This window comes from Corythoichthys intestinalis, chromosome 5 (genome assembly GCF_030265065.1).
Source record: "Corythoichthys intestinalis isolate RoL2023-P3 chromosome 5, ASM3026506v1, whole genome shotgun sequence".
In the NCBI taxonomy this organism is placed as follows: domain Eukaryota; kingdom Metazoa; phylum Chordata; class Actinopteri; order Syngnathiformes; family Syngnathidae; genus Corythoichthys; species Corythoichthys intestinalis.
In genome coordinates, this window is record NC_080399.1 from 24,915,513 (window position 1) to 24,932,224 (window position 16,712).

The 16,712-nt window shown below is 38.6% G+C and overlaps 1 protein-coding gene across 2 annotated transcripts in view; it reads left to right on the plus strand.

Moving 5' to 3' along the window:
* Positions 1–16,712, plus strand: part of ddx11 (DEAD/H (Asp-Glu-Ala-Asp/His) box helicase 11) — a 32,578-nt gene that overhangs the window by 14,162 nt on the left and 1,704 nt on the right. For both annotated transcript variants that reach the window (XM_057836611.1, XM_057836610.1), the window contains exons 11-27: positions 772–849; positions 944–990; positions 1,093–1,172; positions 1,242–1,283; positions 1,393–1,460; positions 5,606–5,644; positions 5,747–5,885; positions 6,003–6,137; positions 6,215–6,327; positions 7,708–7,780; positions 13,017–13,120; positions 13,337–13,486; positions 13,872–13,940; positions 14,320–14,423; positions 14,585–14,669; positions 14,932–15,007; positions 15,087–15,241. In XM_057836611.1, coding sequence (XP_057692594.1) covers positions 772–849; positions 944–990; positions 1,093–1,172; positions 1,242–1,283; positions 1,393–1,460; positions 5,606–5,644; positions 5,747–5,885; positions 6,003–6,137; positions 6,215–6,327; positions 7,708–7,780; positions 13,017–13,120; positions 13,337–13,486; positions 13,872–13,940; positions 14,320–14,423; positions 14,585–14,669; positions 14,932–15,007; positions 15,087–15,241 — 1,557 coding nt within the window. The remainder of the gene's footprint in view (positions 1–771; positions 850–943; positions 991–1,092; positions 1,173–1,241; positions 1,284–1,392; positions 1,461–5,605; positions 5,645–5,746; positions 5,886–6,002; positions 6,138–6,214; positions 6,328–7,707; positions 7,781–13,016; positions 13,121–13,336; positions 13,487–13,871; positions 13,941–14,319; positions 14,424–14,584; positions 14,670–14,931; positions 15,008–15,086; positions 15,242–16,712) is intronic.

Consider the following 16,712-nt stretch of genomic DNA (forward strand, 5'->3'; position numbering starts at 1 on the left):
TTATCTTTATTGTAGGGCTGTCAAAATTATCGTGTTAACGGGCGGTAATTAATTTTTTAAATTAATCACGTTAAAATATTTGACGCAATTAACGCACAAATGCCCCGCTCAAACAGATTAAAATGACAGCACAGTGAAATGTGTACTTGTGTTTTTCGGAGTTTTGGCGCCCTCTGCTGGCGCTTGGGTGCGACTGATTTTATAGGCTTTAGCACCCATGAGCATTGTGTAAGTAATTATTGACATCAACAATGGCGGGCTACTAGTTTATTTGTTGACTGAAAATTTTACAAATTTTAGTAAAACGAAAACATTAAGAGGGTTTTTAATATAAAATTTCTGTAACTTGTACTAACATTTATCTTTTAAGAACTACAAGTTTTTCTATGAAACATTCATGACAGCGTTTACTAACCTTTAATTTTGTATAAATGCAAAATCCTATTGGATATATTGCCTACTTTCATAGCCACCCCCCGCAAACATGTTTTACATGTCTGTTGGCCCACCTAAGCCGCTGACTTTGTTTTCTTCGATGGAGGAAAAAGTTCAAGTGTTTCATGTCCTCCAGCCAATGTGCAGCACTGCTGACTCACTGACACTGAGCAACAACTTGAGGGAGAGGGGTGAGCCCTGCATTTTTGGGACATAAAATATAGCTAATACCGTAGGGACGGTAAGACGGAAAATTTTAGCGGTTTTGAAACTTTGACGTTTTCATACCACGGTATACCTTGAAACCGGTAACCGGCACATGCCTAATCTAAACAGGTGGTGATCATAGATGAAGCGCACAACCTTAGCGACACGCTCTCCTGCATACACAGTGTTGAACTCGACGGTGCTCAGGTAAACAGACTAATTGCAATTTTCATCAATTTTTTTTTCATCAGTTTTTTTGTAATCTTCCTAATTTGAGATGCATTAATATTGTGGTATGCAGCTTTGCCGGGCCCATTCACAACTAAGCCAGTATGCTGAACGGTTCAGGTGAATATCTTTGACGTTTGTATGTCAATAACATGTTTTTAAGGTACCGGGAACTCTTTCGACTGGCTAAGAAGTACTCAATATTATTGTCTGCTCCTTCAGGAGCCGACTGAAAGCGAAGAATGTGATGTACATAAAACAAGTTCTCTTTGTGATTGAGGGGCTTGTGCGAGTGCTGGGAGGTGAGTGTAATCATTTTCACCTTTGACGACCGTTACTCAAACATGATGATGTAAATGCTGTCCCCACAGGCAGGGTGGGCCAGAATCCGCAGAGCCAAGCCACACAAGCAGGTCAGACTTCACTCACACACTTGTTTACGCAAAAGCGCACACGCAGATGTTGACAGGGAAAATTTTGCATAAATGTCACTGAATTTGTCTTTGTTGTTTTGTTTTTCAGCAACAGAGATGCACACCATCAACAACTTTCTCTTCAAAGCTCAAATTGACAACATCAACCTGTTTAAGGTAGTAGTCTGCATTAAGGGGATGTTAGGGTTCTGCATCATGGCAATGCCGTAACTATGCCATTGGGACCTTACGCCGTAGCCTGACGTGCGCCTCCCAAAAACCCTGACTACGCGTCGTGATGACGCGTTGCTGCGGGAACGACAAGGCCTGCGATTGGTCCATACAAAATGTCCTTTCTGTTATTGCTATGTCCTAATTGATTGCTATTTGAGATTAAAGGTTGAATTTGGCGAAAAAAAATGTCAGATCTGCCCGCTGACATCCGAAAATATCGAAAGTGCATCTTTTCGTCCATGCACCTCAGTGGGTGAACAAGTGTGTGGCAAATTCTCTCATTCTATGCCTCGACTGGTTCAGTGGTCGGACAGACCACCTCTGCAAATGGTTTGCGCGTCTCCTGCGTTTCAGCATTTTGAGTAAAAGGAATTGTTTTTCGGTTTCACTCCAGCTCAAGAAACAGCTGCTCTGTCTCTGACATTAAAGAAACCAAGGAGTGCTACAGTGTATCACAAAAGTGAGTACACCCCTCGCATTTCTGCAGATATTTAAGTATATCTTTTCATGGGACAGCACTGACAAAATGACACTTTGAAACAATGAAAAGTAGTCTGTGAGAGTTCATTTATTTTCCCATCAAAATAACTCTAAATATAGCCATTAATATCTTAACCCCTGGCAACAAAAGTGAGTACACCGCATGGGAACTACGTACATCCCTAAATGTCCAAATTGAGTACTGCTTGTCAATTTCCCTCCAAAATGTCATGTGACTCGTTACAGGAGTGCTGTCAGCATTGCTACAGAGATTGAAGAGGTGTGGGGGGGGGTCATTCCCACCACCATGCTTGACTGTAGGCAGGACACACTTATCTTTGTACTCCTCACCTGATCGCCGCCACACATACTTGAGACCATCGGAACCAAACAAATTAATCTTCGTCTCATCAGACCATAGGATATGGTTCCAGTAACCCATGTGCTTTGTTGACATGTCTTCAGCAAACTGTTTGTGGGCTTTCTTGTGTACCATCTTCAGAAGAGGCTTCCTCCTGGGGTGACAGCCATGAACACCAATTTGATGTCGAGTGCGGCGTATGGTCTGAGCACTAACAGGCTGACCCCCCCACCTCTTCAATCTCTCCAGCAATGCTGACAGCACACCTGTAACGAGTCACATGACATTTTGGAGGGAAAATGACAAGCAGTAATCAATTTGGACATTTAAGGATGTACGTAGTTCCCATGTGGTGCACTCACTTTTGTTGCCAGGGGTTAGATATTAATGGCTATAGTTTGAGTTATTTTGAGGGGAAAATAAATTAACTCTATTATATAAGCTGCACACAGACTACTTTTCATTGTGTCAAAGTGTTATTTTGTCAGTGTTGTCCCATGAAAAGATATACTTAAAGATCTTCAGAAATGCGAGGGGTGTACTCACTTTTGTGATGCACTATATGTGAAGTAGAGGTCGACCGATATATCGGATTGATATATGGACTTTTTTCCCCAACATTGGCTATTGGGCGATTAACAACTAGAATAAGCCGATAAAAAAATAATTTTGAATAGACATCTGTGATCCTTACACTCTAAATGTAATTCGTAGCGTTAGCATAGCATTAGCATTAGCATTATCTTTAACATGGCGAGAATCCTCTCAGTCTCACTTGTTTACATCTCGTCGTGACGTCCTGGTGGGTGTAGTTATTTGACAATAATGTACTGTTCTTGCTGAGTTTGTATAATCATGAAAAGAAGTGCTGTGTTCTTAACAAGCGTTATTTATTTTGTGTTTATTTTTCAGGAACCCCAGTGAGCATCATGGAGTGGACGAAGTTGGAATGCGCTTTCGCTCTTGAAGCATTTTTTTCAAGCTGTCGCTCAATCGTCAAAAACGCAACGTGCATTCTCTAATCTGTAGACATTTCAATATTGCCTCCCATGGTTGTGTTCCTGGCCGGCAGTCTATTGTTTCATGGGTAAACAATTTCAAGGAAACGGATGATGTAAAGAAAAAGAAACCTGGCCTCCCACGGACAGCAAGGTCACCCCAAAACAATGACGCGGTTAGAAAATCTGTTTTGAGATCTTCGCGATAGTCTGTCGCAAACACACACCTGCTCTTGGGTTGTCTGCTCGTTCTGTGAGACCAATCCTCTATGAAGAATTGAAATTTCATCCCTACAAATTAGCTATGGTGCAGGAACTTAATTCACACGATTTAATTGCTCTCTTGTAAAAAATGCTTCAACAGCGAAAGTGTTCCAACTTCGTCGACTCCATGAGGCTGACTGGGGTTCCTGAAAAATCAACACAAAATAAATAATGCACGTTAAGAATTAAACTTTAAGCCCCTCCGTCTCAAATAAGTCCATTTCTACCATCCTCAGAGCAACCATCGCGTCAGGGCACCTAATTAAAATAAGCAAGTTGCTCCGCCCCACCCTGTATATTTGCCTTAAATACCGGCTTGCAAAACGAGTTTTGCATACCAGCATTTGGCTGAATTTTTTTTTTTTTTCAACACTAACCATTAGAGGTGTGCAAAATTTCCGATTCTTAGATTATTCGCGATTCGGCCGTGGAAGATTCGAGAACGATTCACAAACATCCAAATTCTGATTATTGAAATATGCGAAGTAAAGCGGAAGTACACAACACTCAGCGCGCCGCACGGTCTTCGGGACGGAACGGAGCGAGGGTAGCTAAACATCATGCTTCCCATTACCCGGCCCCTCGGGTAATGCCAATGCTCAACTCACGGCTCTAGCTCAACTCATGCAACGAGATAAAAAAACACAACAACATACCTGACTGCTGCCGAAAAGCTGCTACATCCATATAATGTTACGGTGGATATAATTTATATAGGACTAGATGCAATATAGATTTGGTAGTGTCAGCAGCACATCTACAAAAAGCTAGATGCGGGCGTTTTAAACGGCCGCCATCTTAAAACAGTACACTTCCCTGCAAGGCTGTTGTAGCGAACCTTCCAAGCAAACCTAATTAACTTTTTATCTAAAATACTCCTAAATCGGTAAAATATTGACTTGAATCTATCTTTAAAATAGTTTTAAAACTTTCACATGTCGAAAGTAGACAAAATGGAAATTATGGAATAACGGGAGCAATTTTAACAAATTTAACGGTTGATTCACAACATTAAATTAATTGAATGTAGTTTAAAGCTGCTGATACAGAATGGGGACTGGAGTTTTTTATTTAATGTTATTTTTGTATATTTGTTTACTGCTATATGTTAACTTGATACTGAAATAGTAGTGTGGTTTAGCCTGAGAGTATTTTTGAACAATTTTGAAACTAATGTACAAAACATAAAAAAAAAAATAAAAAAAAAAGAGGAAAAAAAAGGAGGGGGGTGCATCAATAATCGTTTTATAATCGAATTGGAACCTCTGAATCGTAATCGTAATCGAATCGTTAGGTGCCCAAAGATTTCCAGCTCTACTAACCATGTGACGCTGATCATACATGTTTAAGAAAGTCCAATCAGGTATTTATACCATATAACTGTTTTAAGGGTGATCCATTGGGTACTCTCTGGGAAGTCCTTACCAAATTGTTTTAAGTTGATTTTCACAGGCCACATCATTATTCATGTGACTACTTAAACAAATGGTGATTTTTCCCAAAAAGTCTATTAATGGGTCTATCGTATTCCTCGTCGAATACTCGATAAGCAAGATATAACATATATGCATCTAAAATAATCCTAAACAATTTTATTAGCAAATTTAATACTCATTTCGGTCGGCAGTCCACCAATCAGTGGTTTTTACGGAATAATTTGAATTTGGTGGGTCGTAGGGCCAATCTGACTACTGATTTCACACAAAGGTATATACCTCCGCATCCGATGGTGGTATTTTTGTATTGCTACTCTTTCTTCTATTGCTCCAAGTCCAACTGTCCCCCTTGCTTGCACACGCTCGAAGGGCCCCATGTTGCTTGTTGCCTGGGGCCCCCGGGGACCCTTGCTACACCTCTGATTATCATCGATAATTATTGATTATATTAATATTATATCATGATTATCGATGATTGATAAATGATCACGCAATATTAACCCATGCTGCAATACAACCTGAAATGTGCCCTCTGCTTCGTTTTTCCAGCTGCACAGATACTTTGAGAAGAGCATGATCAGTAGAAAAGTAAGTCAGCGGAGAATTGACATTTCCAGTTCATTTAAACGCTGCGTGTAGCTCTGCACAGTGCAATTAGGAAAACCTTTGTGTCTCCTTTGTTTTCCTCAGCTGGGTGGTTTTGTGGAGAAGTATGTGGGTTCAGGCGTGACTCCACACACTCCCATTAACACAAACAAGGAGAACCGGCGCACGGAGGGTTTGAACCGCTACCTTCAGCACTTGCAAGGCAACCAGAGCACGGCACCAGGTCAGACGTCAGATGCGCGTCAAAAGCAGCGTCATAAACTCTCTAAATTCACCCGCTGACAAGTACTATAAATATTTAATTGTTGCATGCTTAATCACAAGCGCCTTTTGTGTGCAGCTCCTCTACACGGCCAACAGGGGCCCTCAGAAGCAGAAAACACACTAAGTGCATCTCCTATGATGCAAATTGAAGGCTTCTTCATGGCTCTCACCAACAGCAATACTGACGGAAGGGTGGTCATACACAGACAAGGTACTGCTTTAAGCACGTATCATTGCAAAACAATTCAGTCGGATTCCAATTTTTAAATTATTCATGCAAATATTCAGGAAATCTATCAGAGAGCAGCGTCAAGTTCCTTCTGTTGAACCCGGCCGTTCATTTCGCTCAGGTGTTGAAGGAGAGCAGGGCTGTTATCATTGCTGGAGGAACCATGCAGCCAGTGAGTTCAACACATGTGTCAAACCTGTGGCATCCGGCCCGCTTCAATCATTTTGTGTGGTCCATGAGAGTAAATCATGTGGGTTGACCTAAATAAAATTTGTCGTTCTCCATGAACGAGCGACGACTAGAGAAATCAGAGTATTTTATTAATTTAAACCCCAATAAAAATTAATATAAACCCCCTTTTTTTAAAAGTTGAAATAATTAAATAAGCATAGCTGTGGCGAATCCTGACGGGAAAACCCAAATGTGCTAAAAGTTTGGAAAAATAAAGAGAGTATATCAACCTTTTTTTTTTTTCCTTTTAACATTATTTTTAATGAAATAGAATATTTGTTATTTGGAGGTTCAAAAAAGAGGATTTAATCCATTTTTAGGCCAACAATGTTTTTAAAGGCTTCATCGGCTATTAAAATAGTTGGTGATTGATTTGCTAATCCATGAGAAGTCGCTAAATTGTGGCAGCCTTAGTTTGCAGACTTAAAGCCCGCCGAAGGAAACCATAACTACTTTTTCACACCCGTGACCAAGAACTTCAAGTGATTTTATTCATACGCGGAGATTAAGGGCATAGCCCCCCCCCCGGTGGCCGAATATGTCATTTTATAAAATTGACTTTCCAATATATGAATTTAAAATTAAGACTTTGCCAGTAAAATGTTTTCTATAAATATTGTAAAGCAATAAAACAAACAATATAGATAAACAAAAAAAATATTTTTATAATGGGTCAAAATTATTTTTCAAACAGATCATGTGACTAGCACCTTAAGGATGGTCATTTGCTTTGCTTAGCCCCCCCCCAAAAAACACCGGAGGACAGAAGAGGCAAGATCGATATACGTAATTTGTTCAAATCTAAGCTTTTGAAAAGCATCAATAACTACTGAGCGAGAACCAAGGATTGAAGATGAAGACCATGAGACGCCGGAGAGCAAGTTTGATCCTCTAAACGTGTTAACCCTTAAAAACTATGGGAAACAAAAAGCTCATTTTCAACGTATTTTTATAAATGTTGCTAGCTGGGATATTCAATCAAAAAGGATGTGGCGTCTACTTCTGCACTAGGTAAGACAGAAAAACGCGCGCTCGCACACACACCTACGCACACACACAGCTGAGATGCCTGTAAGTACGAGCGAGGGCTAAGCTACTATCCATGCATATATCTTGTAACTAAGTTAATATTATTGCTGACACTGCGTGTTGGAGTCATCAACATTTTTGCCCCCTCCTGTCAGAAAAGTCAAACTCCGCCTATGATTTTATTCAATGCAATACGGACTGAACTCACTGCCAGCGCCTCTCAGTTTAAAAGGAATGGATGTCTTCAATGGCAGGAATGGTTTAGTTTGTTTAAAAAAGCTCTTCTGTGCAGGTATCAGACTTCAAACAGGAGCTGCTGTTTTCCGCAGGCGTGCAGGAAGATCGCATTGCTGAGTTTTCCTGCGGTAAGTGATATCGCATTTGGCTTTACAGCTACTCTCCTAAATAGCCGTGATGGCTTTGTCGATATTTTAGTGCAAAGGACAGGAGCCATGGTGTAGTATGCGGAGGAATTCGCCTGCGTGCTCACAAGCTTCAAATCAATACGTTTTAGGGGCCTTGAGGGCCGCATTACTCAATACAGAGTCAGTGTTTGTGAGGCGAAGGTCTACGAGCAATAAAATGCAATAAACATTTGCACCATTCCAGTCTATTTTGATAAGAGAGAATTTTTTTATTACACTATAAGCACTTGGCATTGTAGAACTTTTTGTTGTGTGCTAATATAGGATCATATTGTGATGATTTTTCAGTACGGAACAGAAAGTCAACTTATTTTGATAATATGCATTATTATTGACAGCCGTTTTTTGAGGGAAAGCTTTCACCACATCATTTTTTTAAAAACACACTTGTCATTCTTCCCCAAATAATGCTCCAAACTCAGTATTATTTCATAATCTGTGCCTTGAGTTTGTTTTAGGATGTTCAATTTGTTGTGTTACGGTAAGAGCACAGATGGACACAAGCTTGGCTTTCTGAACACCCCTTTACTTCCGTGTCCACACATGCTAACAACACACTAACTCCACCCACATATCCCACAACCCCATGGTATTAAACTGTATATATATTGTATATATATTAGGGGTGCAACGGTTCAGTTAGCCCACGGTTCGGTTTGAACCTCGGTTTTGGGATCACGGTTTCGGTTCGGTATCGGTTTGCGTTTTGCTTTTTTTTTTTTTTTTTTAAACTGCCTTATTTTGCTTTTTAAAAAATGAAATAAACACTTAAAATGTAAACATTTTCGACTGTTAAAATTCCTCTTAGCTCTTTGGTTAGTGTAGTGACTGACTACTGAAATACACACACAGTAGTAAAAAAGTTACTTGGCAAAGTAACTGGTGATACCTTTCATGTTTTTTGTTTTTTTTTTCCATTAAAAAAAAACAAACAAAAAACAAACATAGTAACCTTTGCTATGTTTGGAGGTCATTTAATGTTGTGATTCAACCGTTAAAGTTGATAAAATTGCTCCCGTTTTTGCATTAGTTCCCTTGTCTACTTTCGACATGTGAAAATTTTAAAATTGTTTCATCCTTTAAAGATAGACTCAAGTCAAGATTTTGCCGATTTAGGAGTATTTTAGATAAAAAGTTGCTTAGGTTCGCTCGTAAGGTTTACTACAACAGAGCCTTTCTGAGAAGTTTACTGCTCTAAAATGGCGGCTGTTTACTAACGCTACCGAGTCTGTCATTTCGCATGTAGTTCTATATGCATGAGACATCTAGGCGTAGATTGTATGTTGTCGGCTAAGTCAGATAATATTGGAGCCACCTGACCTAGCCTAGCATCGCGTTTGCTACAGCGTCTCAACAAACACTCTACCCTCTCCGAGTCTCTGACTTTTCTCGCGTCATTCAAGCAACGCATTGTCTCGTTGCAGAAACGGTGGCCGAATCCGAACGGATTAAAAAAAAAAAAAAAAACGTAATGCACGAAATACGTGCAGATTTTGAACATAATGTACGGCGTACACATTCAAAAATGAGTGCTCACTTGTACAAATTACGACGAGACCGTACAATTTGACAGGTATGAATTATAGTGGACTGTCACAGTTAGGTAGTAGCACTCTGTAGCACGGGACGTCCAACTATCAGTGGTCAGGGCGAAACCATGTGCTTTAGCGAAATCATCTTCGATGGCTTTTCGTGCCATTTCATAATTGTCGGGAATTACGTTGTTGGAGAAATACGTCCGCGAGGGAACAATATAACGCGGGTCAAGCGTTGCAAATAAATAAAAGCCCGCCGTGTGTTTTCACTGGTGTCATCTTCGGGGTTGTCCTACCCTGAGAAAGTGATATCTGTGGGTGATGCTGGCTGAGGTGCCGGAGTCAGGTTATAAAAGTGTTGCCATTAGCATGGGGAACAAGTGCTGAGCAATGCTTGCAATATTTTCTCTCCCTCCGCATTGTAATCCACGGGGAAACCAAAATGGGTCCACACCGCAGATTTGAAAGAAGCCGGTGTTCTTCCTCAAAATTCTTTCCCTCCACTCCTCCGCTCGCCATAGCTATTTGTTTTCTTTCTTATTTCACTTTCACTTAGCTCGTAAGCGAGAGAGGGCGTTACTCGGCTTCTATTACACAGGTGCTTGACAGCGATCCGACATTTACTTGCGGGGCGGGAATTTCTCCACAGCGGTGCTTCACGTCACACACAGGCACACAGAGCTCGATCAATTCATTCCATAAGCGTTCGGAATACATTAATTGCAAAACCGAAAAGGCGCGGTTCATAAAGGCGTATTGAACCGTGCAGGGCGAACCGAACGGTTCGGCTTTGAACCGCAAACCGTTGCACCGCTTATATATATATATATATTAGGGCTGTCAAAATTATCGCGTTAACGGCGTTAATTAATTTTTTAAATTAATTACGTTAAAATATTTGACGCAATTAACACATGCACTAAATGACCAGCTTGCACATTGCCTCAAACAGGTTACAATGAGGCCGTTTATGGACATAAAGAGTGAAGAGAACGCCACCGGCCGCTTGGGGGCAGCGCCGTTCCATACTCATGTTATTTCTTCTAAACGTGGGAGAATTAGTAGTTGTGAGACGTTTATGCTGTATTCACAATGCAATGCAAATTGTTATTTGTGCTCCACACATATTTCGGCAAGTTTTCTTTCTTTTAGTGGCAATTATGTGTCTCTTGTTGTATTTTGGGTAAGATATGTACAGATATATGTTATACAGTAAAGGCGAGTGGACACAGGCGTTCTTTGGATGGCGCCGTTTATTAGCATAAGCTTCTGCAACTCCTTCACAACAAACATAAGTATTGTTTAGTGAAAGCACAACAAAAATAATATTCCTATCTCTCCCAAAAAAATAATGTTCACAAAAAGAAAAGCACTTCAGTCTATAGTAATGAGGCCCTATTCTGACACAGTTAAACAACAATGCAAAATGAATTGGCATTCCATATCAAAATAGCTATGCAAAATACACGTAAAACTTAGACTTTGGTCACTCTATTTTTATTATTGTTATTTTTATTCTTATTATTATTATATTAACTCTACTTTTGATTGAAAATCTTACAAATTTTATTAAAATGAAAACATGAAGAGGGGTTTTAATATAAAATTACTATAACTTGTAACTATAACAATTGTCTTTTAAGAACTACAAGTCTTTCTATCCGTGGATCACTTTAACAGAAAAATGTTAATAATGCCATTTGTGGATTTATTGTTACAATAAACAAATACAGTACTTATGTACAGTATGTTGTATGTATATATCCGTCATGTGTCTTATCTTTCCATTCCAAGAATAATTTACAGAAAAATATGGCATATTTTAGAGATGGTTTGAATTGCGATTAATTACGATTAATTAATTTTTAAGCTGTAATTAACTCGATTAAAAATTTTAATCGTTTGACAGCCCTAATATATATATATATATATATATATATATATATATATATATATATATATATTTTACGGACGCAACACAATTGAAAGGGCAAAGGTACATTTAAGTATGAACATTGGCTCAAGTCAGACTTTGATTGTGGGAGTAAGTGTGTATCTGCCACGATTAACGCACAACTAATTGATGATCAAATTAATCGACAACGATTTTAATAGTCGATTGTTTAGAGACATTGTTCACCAAAAAGGATCCAAATCCCAGTTTTTACCCTCTAAAAAACAAATTTCCTTTTCTTTAAAAAAAAAAAAAAAATTAATGTAATTATATAATTTGTGTTTTAAAATGTACAGTACAGGCCAGAAGTTTGGACACACCTCCAACTCCATTAATAAAGCAATAAATTCCACTAATCAACCCTGAAAAAGCATACCTTTGAAGTCAAAAACCATTTTAGGTGATTTCCTCTTGAAAAAGTCGTGGAAAGAAAGAAAACACACAAAGGAGTGGCCTGTACTGTATATAAAAACAGGAAATAAGCTAAATAATTCCTTCGAAAGATGGAGAACATGTGAAATATGTCTTTGTGTATTTGATAAAAAGAAAAAAAAATATATATATGTATATATATATAAATATACACAGTGCCCTCCATAATTATTGGCACCCCTGGTTAAGATGTGTTTTTTAGCTTCTAATATTTATTTTTTTTATTCAAATAATATGGGACCTTAATGGAAAAAAAAGAGAAAAATCCAACCTTCAATACAAGTGCATTTATTCAGTGGGGAAAAAATCCCACATAAAGAAATAATTATTTGACATCAAATAATGTGTCACAATTATTAGCACCCCTGGTGTTAATACTTTGTACAACCCCCTTTTGCCAACAAAACAAGGTCTGGGGACTGAGATGGCCATGGGAGGAGCTTGATTTTGTGTCTGGTGAACCATTTCTGTGTATATTTGGCCATATGTTTAGGGTCATTGTCTTGCTGAAAGACCCAGTGACGACCCATCTTCAGCTTTTGGGCAGAGGGCAACAGATTTTGATTTAAAATGTCCTGGTATTTCAAAGCATTCATGATGCCATGCACCCTAACAAGGTTCCCAGGGCCTTTGGAAGCGAAACAGCCCCACGGCATCACTTACCCACCCCCATACTTCACAGTGGGTATGAGGTGCTTTTCAGCATGCGCATCTTTCGTGGCACGCCAGACCCACTTAGAGTGTTTGTTGCCAAAAAGCTCAATCTTGGTCTCATCTGACCAAAGCACACAAAAGGGGGTTGTACAAAGTATTAACACCAGGGATGCTAATAATTGTGACAGACATTATTTGATGTCAAATAATTATTTCTTTATGTGGGATTTTTTCCCCACTGAATAAATGCACTTGTATTGAAGGTTGGATTTTTCTCTTTTTTTCCATTAAGGTCCCATATTATTTGAATTAAAAAAATTATAAGAAGCTAAAAAACACATCTTAACCAGGGGTGGCAATAATTATGGAGGGCACTGTATGTATAATCTGTGTGTGTGTGTGTGTTTATATATGTATATACGGTAGTTTAATGACAGCAATACTTCTAATATAAACAGCATAGCTCTGGTTTGTGCATTTTCTTTTTTAGCCTGAAGTGATTTAAAATGGTTGTAAATACATTTCCATATTATGCTTATCGTCACCTTTTTGTTATTGTGTATTCTTATTTCATGTATTACTTTTATTTCTGTCTCGACAGGCCATGTCATTCCACCAGAGAACATCCTCCCTATTGTCCTGTGTAGCGGTCCATCCGGTCAGGAGCTGGAATTCACATACCAAAACAGAGACTCTCCTCGCATGGTAACACACAAACGTACACATGCAACGGCTAAATTAATAAAGTATTGTTCAAGTGAAAAAATTGGAATGTTCGTATTACATGAGCAGCCATCATCATATTCCAAATAATTGCCGACGACAGCTGTCCAATAAATTGGAAAATATGACACTTGGATGTGCAATGTGAATCCAGCCTATGTGTTATTATATTGTTGTCATGTTTTAATGTTCTGAAAGATGGATGAGACGGGCCGCATCCTCTCCAATATCTGCAACGTGGTGCCAGGCGGCATGGTGTGCTTCTTCCCCTCGTACGAGTATTTGAGGCGCATCGTGGTACATTGGGAGTCTGGTGGCATTCTGACACGTCTTGCCACCAAGAAAAAGGTAGTTTACATCACTATCTTTTATCTTTTTTTGTCTGTTATCTTTTTTTGTATAGTACAACCTGAAACATGGTGCCAAGTTCATACCATACCTTTCGCTGACTTCCAAGTTCTTTCAACGCAAAATAACAGTTGAAAGTGATGATGCACTGTTAACGTTGTGTAACATTTACATTTTCCATTCTCAATAAGAGGACATTGATAACAGTTGATTTTGGTTGAAATTGTAAGACCTTTAGGATCTTTAAAAGGTATTCGAGTCTAGTCTAGTCTAGTCTAGTCTAATTTAAATTAATCTAAATTAAATTAATCTAAATCTAATACAGTCTGTTTGCTCGAGGTTGCTTAGAAAATCCCAATTTCAAAGCCAAATGTGATTTTTTCAGATATTCCAGGAGCCCAAAAAGGCCAACCATGTGGAGCAAGTTCTTGGCGAGTTCTCCCGTTGCATTCAGGTGAAGAACTGTCACTTCCTATTTTGCTGGAATCATGCTTGATTTCTACGTACAGCGGTACCTTGACTTATGAGTATTTTTAAGCCATGAGCTAACACTACAATTTTTTCTCCCTTTTTCTTTGTGGTGCAAGCACAAAAAAAATCGAAGATCTGGAAATGAAACCTAAATCTAAGAAAATGGAAGGAAAAAGTGTTTTCTTTCCAACTTTCATAACTTTCATTGTTTTTCATTTTATATTTTTTTCATTCTATTGTTTAAATAGTACACCACAATGCTTTTTTAATTTTAAAAAAGAAAGCATTTTACAAAAATGTTGTTTTGAGAGTATGGAAGGAAACACTGTACAATATGTCAATAAATGTCTGTATCTGAACAGAAGTGCAGTCAGCAAGACGGTGGGACCCTAACGGGGGCATTGCTGTTCTCCGTAGTGGGTGGAAAGATGAGCGAGGGTATCAATTTCTCTGATGACCTGGGCAGGTACATATGCGCTTAGGAAAAGATGCTTTTAGATATAGCGTTGTACTAAAAAGCATATCCTTTTATTATTATTTTTTATAATGCTGCTTTTTTAGATAAAAGCATATCCCCACTGATCAAATTAACTGCAAGTGAGATTTTTATGTGTCTTGTGAATCCAGGTGTGTGGTGATGGTAGGAATGCCTTATCCCAACATCAAATCACCAGAACTTCAGGAAAAGATGTCCTATCTGGACAAACACATGGTGACACACATTGCTTTTCATTTACTTGTATTTTTCCAACTTGACTTTCTTTATGATTAAAAAAAAAAAAAAAAAAAAAAAAAAAAAGACAAATTGGAAAACGTACATGTTTGTTTTTATTTTTTATTTTATTAAAGTATAGAAGTAGTTGCGTCTTTGGAGTTTCTGCCAAAAAATGTGCAAAAATTCCTTATCCTTGGCATTTTTTATTTTTTGCAACTAAAATCTAGTATGTCTCCTTTGAAACTCTTTTGTGTTTCAGACTCACAGTGGAGGGAAGAGCCCTGGTCAAGCACTGATAGAAAACCTCTGCATGAAGGCTGTCAATCAGTCAATAGGTGTGCTGTTTTCTTTTTTTTTTTTTTTATTATAAATGTGATAATCAGCTCCAAGTTTGTTCCTCCCTCATAACAAAAGGCAGAGCTATCCGTCACCGTGGCGACTACTCCTCCATCGTTCTGTGTGATCGACGTTACTCCCGTGCCGCCACCCTTGGCAAACTTCCTGCGTGGATCCAGAGTCGCACCAGTACTCACAAAAACTTCGGCTCAGCGTTCGCTGCGTTGCGGAAGGTAAGGAACATTGAGCGATGCAATGGCAGCTTTAAAGGGAACCTCAGACTTGTAGGCTCTGATAAGCCACAATTGTTCTGTTTTACTAAAATATGTGATTAGAAACATAAAATGTTACCATTGATTTACAAATCTACAATATTTAGTACGTTTTAACCTACAGAGGGCACCACGTTTTATGCACGCAATGGACGTTCGGGGTGATGACGTAGTTTGTCACTACAGACGTGCGAAAATTCCGATTCTTAGATTATTCGCTATTCGGCCGTGGAAGATTCGAGAACGATTCACAAACATCCAAATTCCGATTATTGAATTATACCAGGTAAAACAGAAGTAAAACACAGTCAGCGCGGTCTTTGGGACGCAATGAGGAACGAACCGCGAGTAAATATCATGTTCAACTCATGCCGCTAGATTAAAAAAAACAATCATACCTGACTGCGGCCGACAGCCACTACAAACAACGCACAGTTGCTAGTTGCTACAAACATACGGCTACAGTAGATAACATATATATGTAGAACTAGATGCAAAACAACAGACGAGGGCGGTGTTAGAACATGTATTATTCAACAGAGATGCGAAATGACAGACTTTCCGGCGTTAGTAAACAGCCGCCATCTTAAACCAGTACTAAAGCAGTGACTTCTCTAGAAGGCTCTGTTGTAGCGAACCTAATTAACTTTTTATCTAAAATACTTCTAAATCGGCAGAATCTTGTCTTGAATCTATCTTTAAATGATGAAATAGTTTTAAAACTTTGACAAAAGTAGACAGAAGGGAAATTATGGAATAACGGGAGCAATTTTAACAACTGTAACAGTTGATTCACAACATTAAATTAATTGAATGTAGTTTAAAGCTGCTGATACAAAATGGGGACTGGAGTATTTTATTTACTGTTATTTTTGTATATTTGTTTACTGTTATACGTTAACTTGATACTGAAATAGTAGTTTGGTTTAGCCTGAGAGGATTTTTGAACAATTTTGGAACTAATGTACAAAACATAAAAAAAAAAAAAAAAAAAAAAAAAAAAGGAGGGGGGGGTGCATCAATAATCGTTTTATAATCGAATCGGAGCCTCTGAATCATAATCGTAATCGAATCGTTAGGTGCCCAAAGATCCCCAGCTCTATTTGTCACTGTCACTAGACGAACACTACCGGTGTTCTGCAATTCCTTTCTACGCGACGAGACGTCCAAAACATGCACACATCAGTTAAAAGCGGCGAGTACTTACTATTTGCGTTTTTATTGCGTCTTTTATTACCTTTTCATGGCCTCAAAATACTTTTTGCATGTGTTTCCCTCTCATACCTTAAAGCATTGTTTTCTTGTGGTAGTTTTAAAGCAGATTGTTAATCTGTTGACCACATTAGTCAAGTAGCAGATTTAAACCACCCTTATTTGATATTACTATATTTAAGTATTTTCTTAGGGCATCTTTAGTATGTTCTGTCTGCAT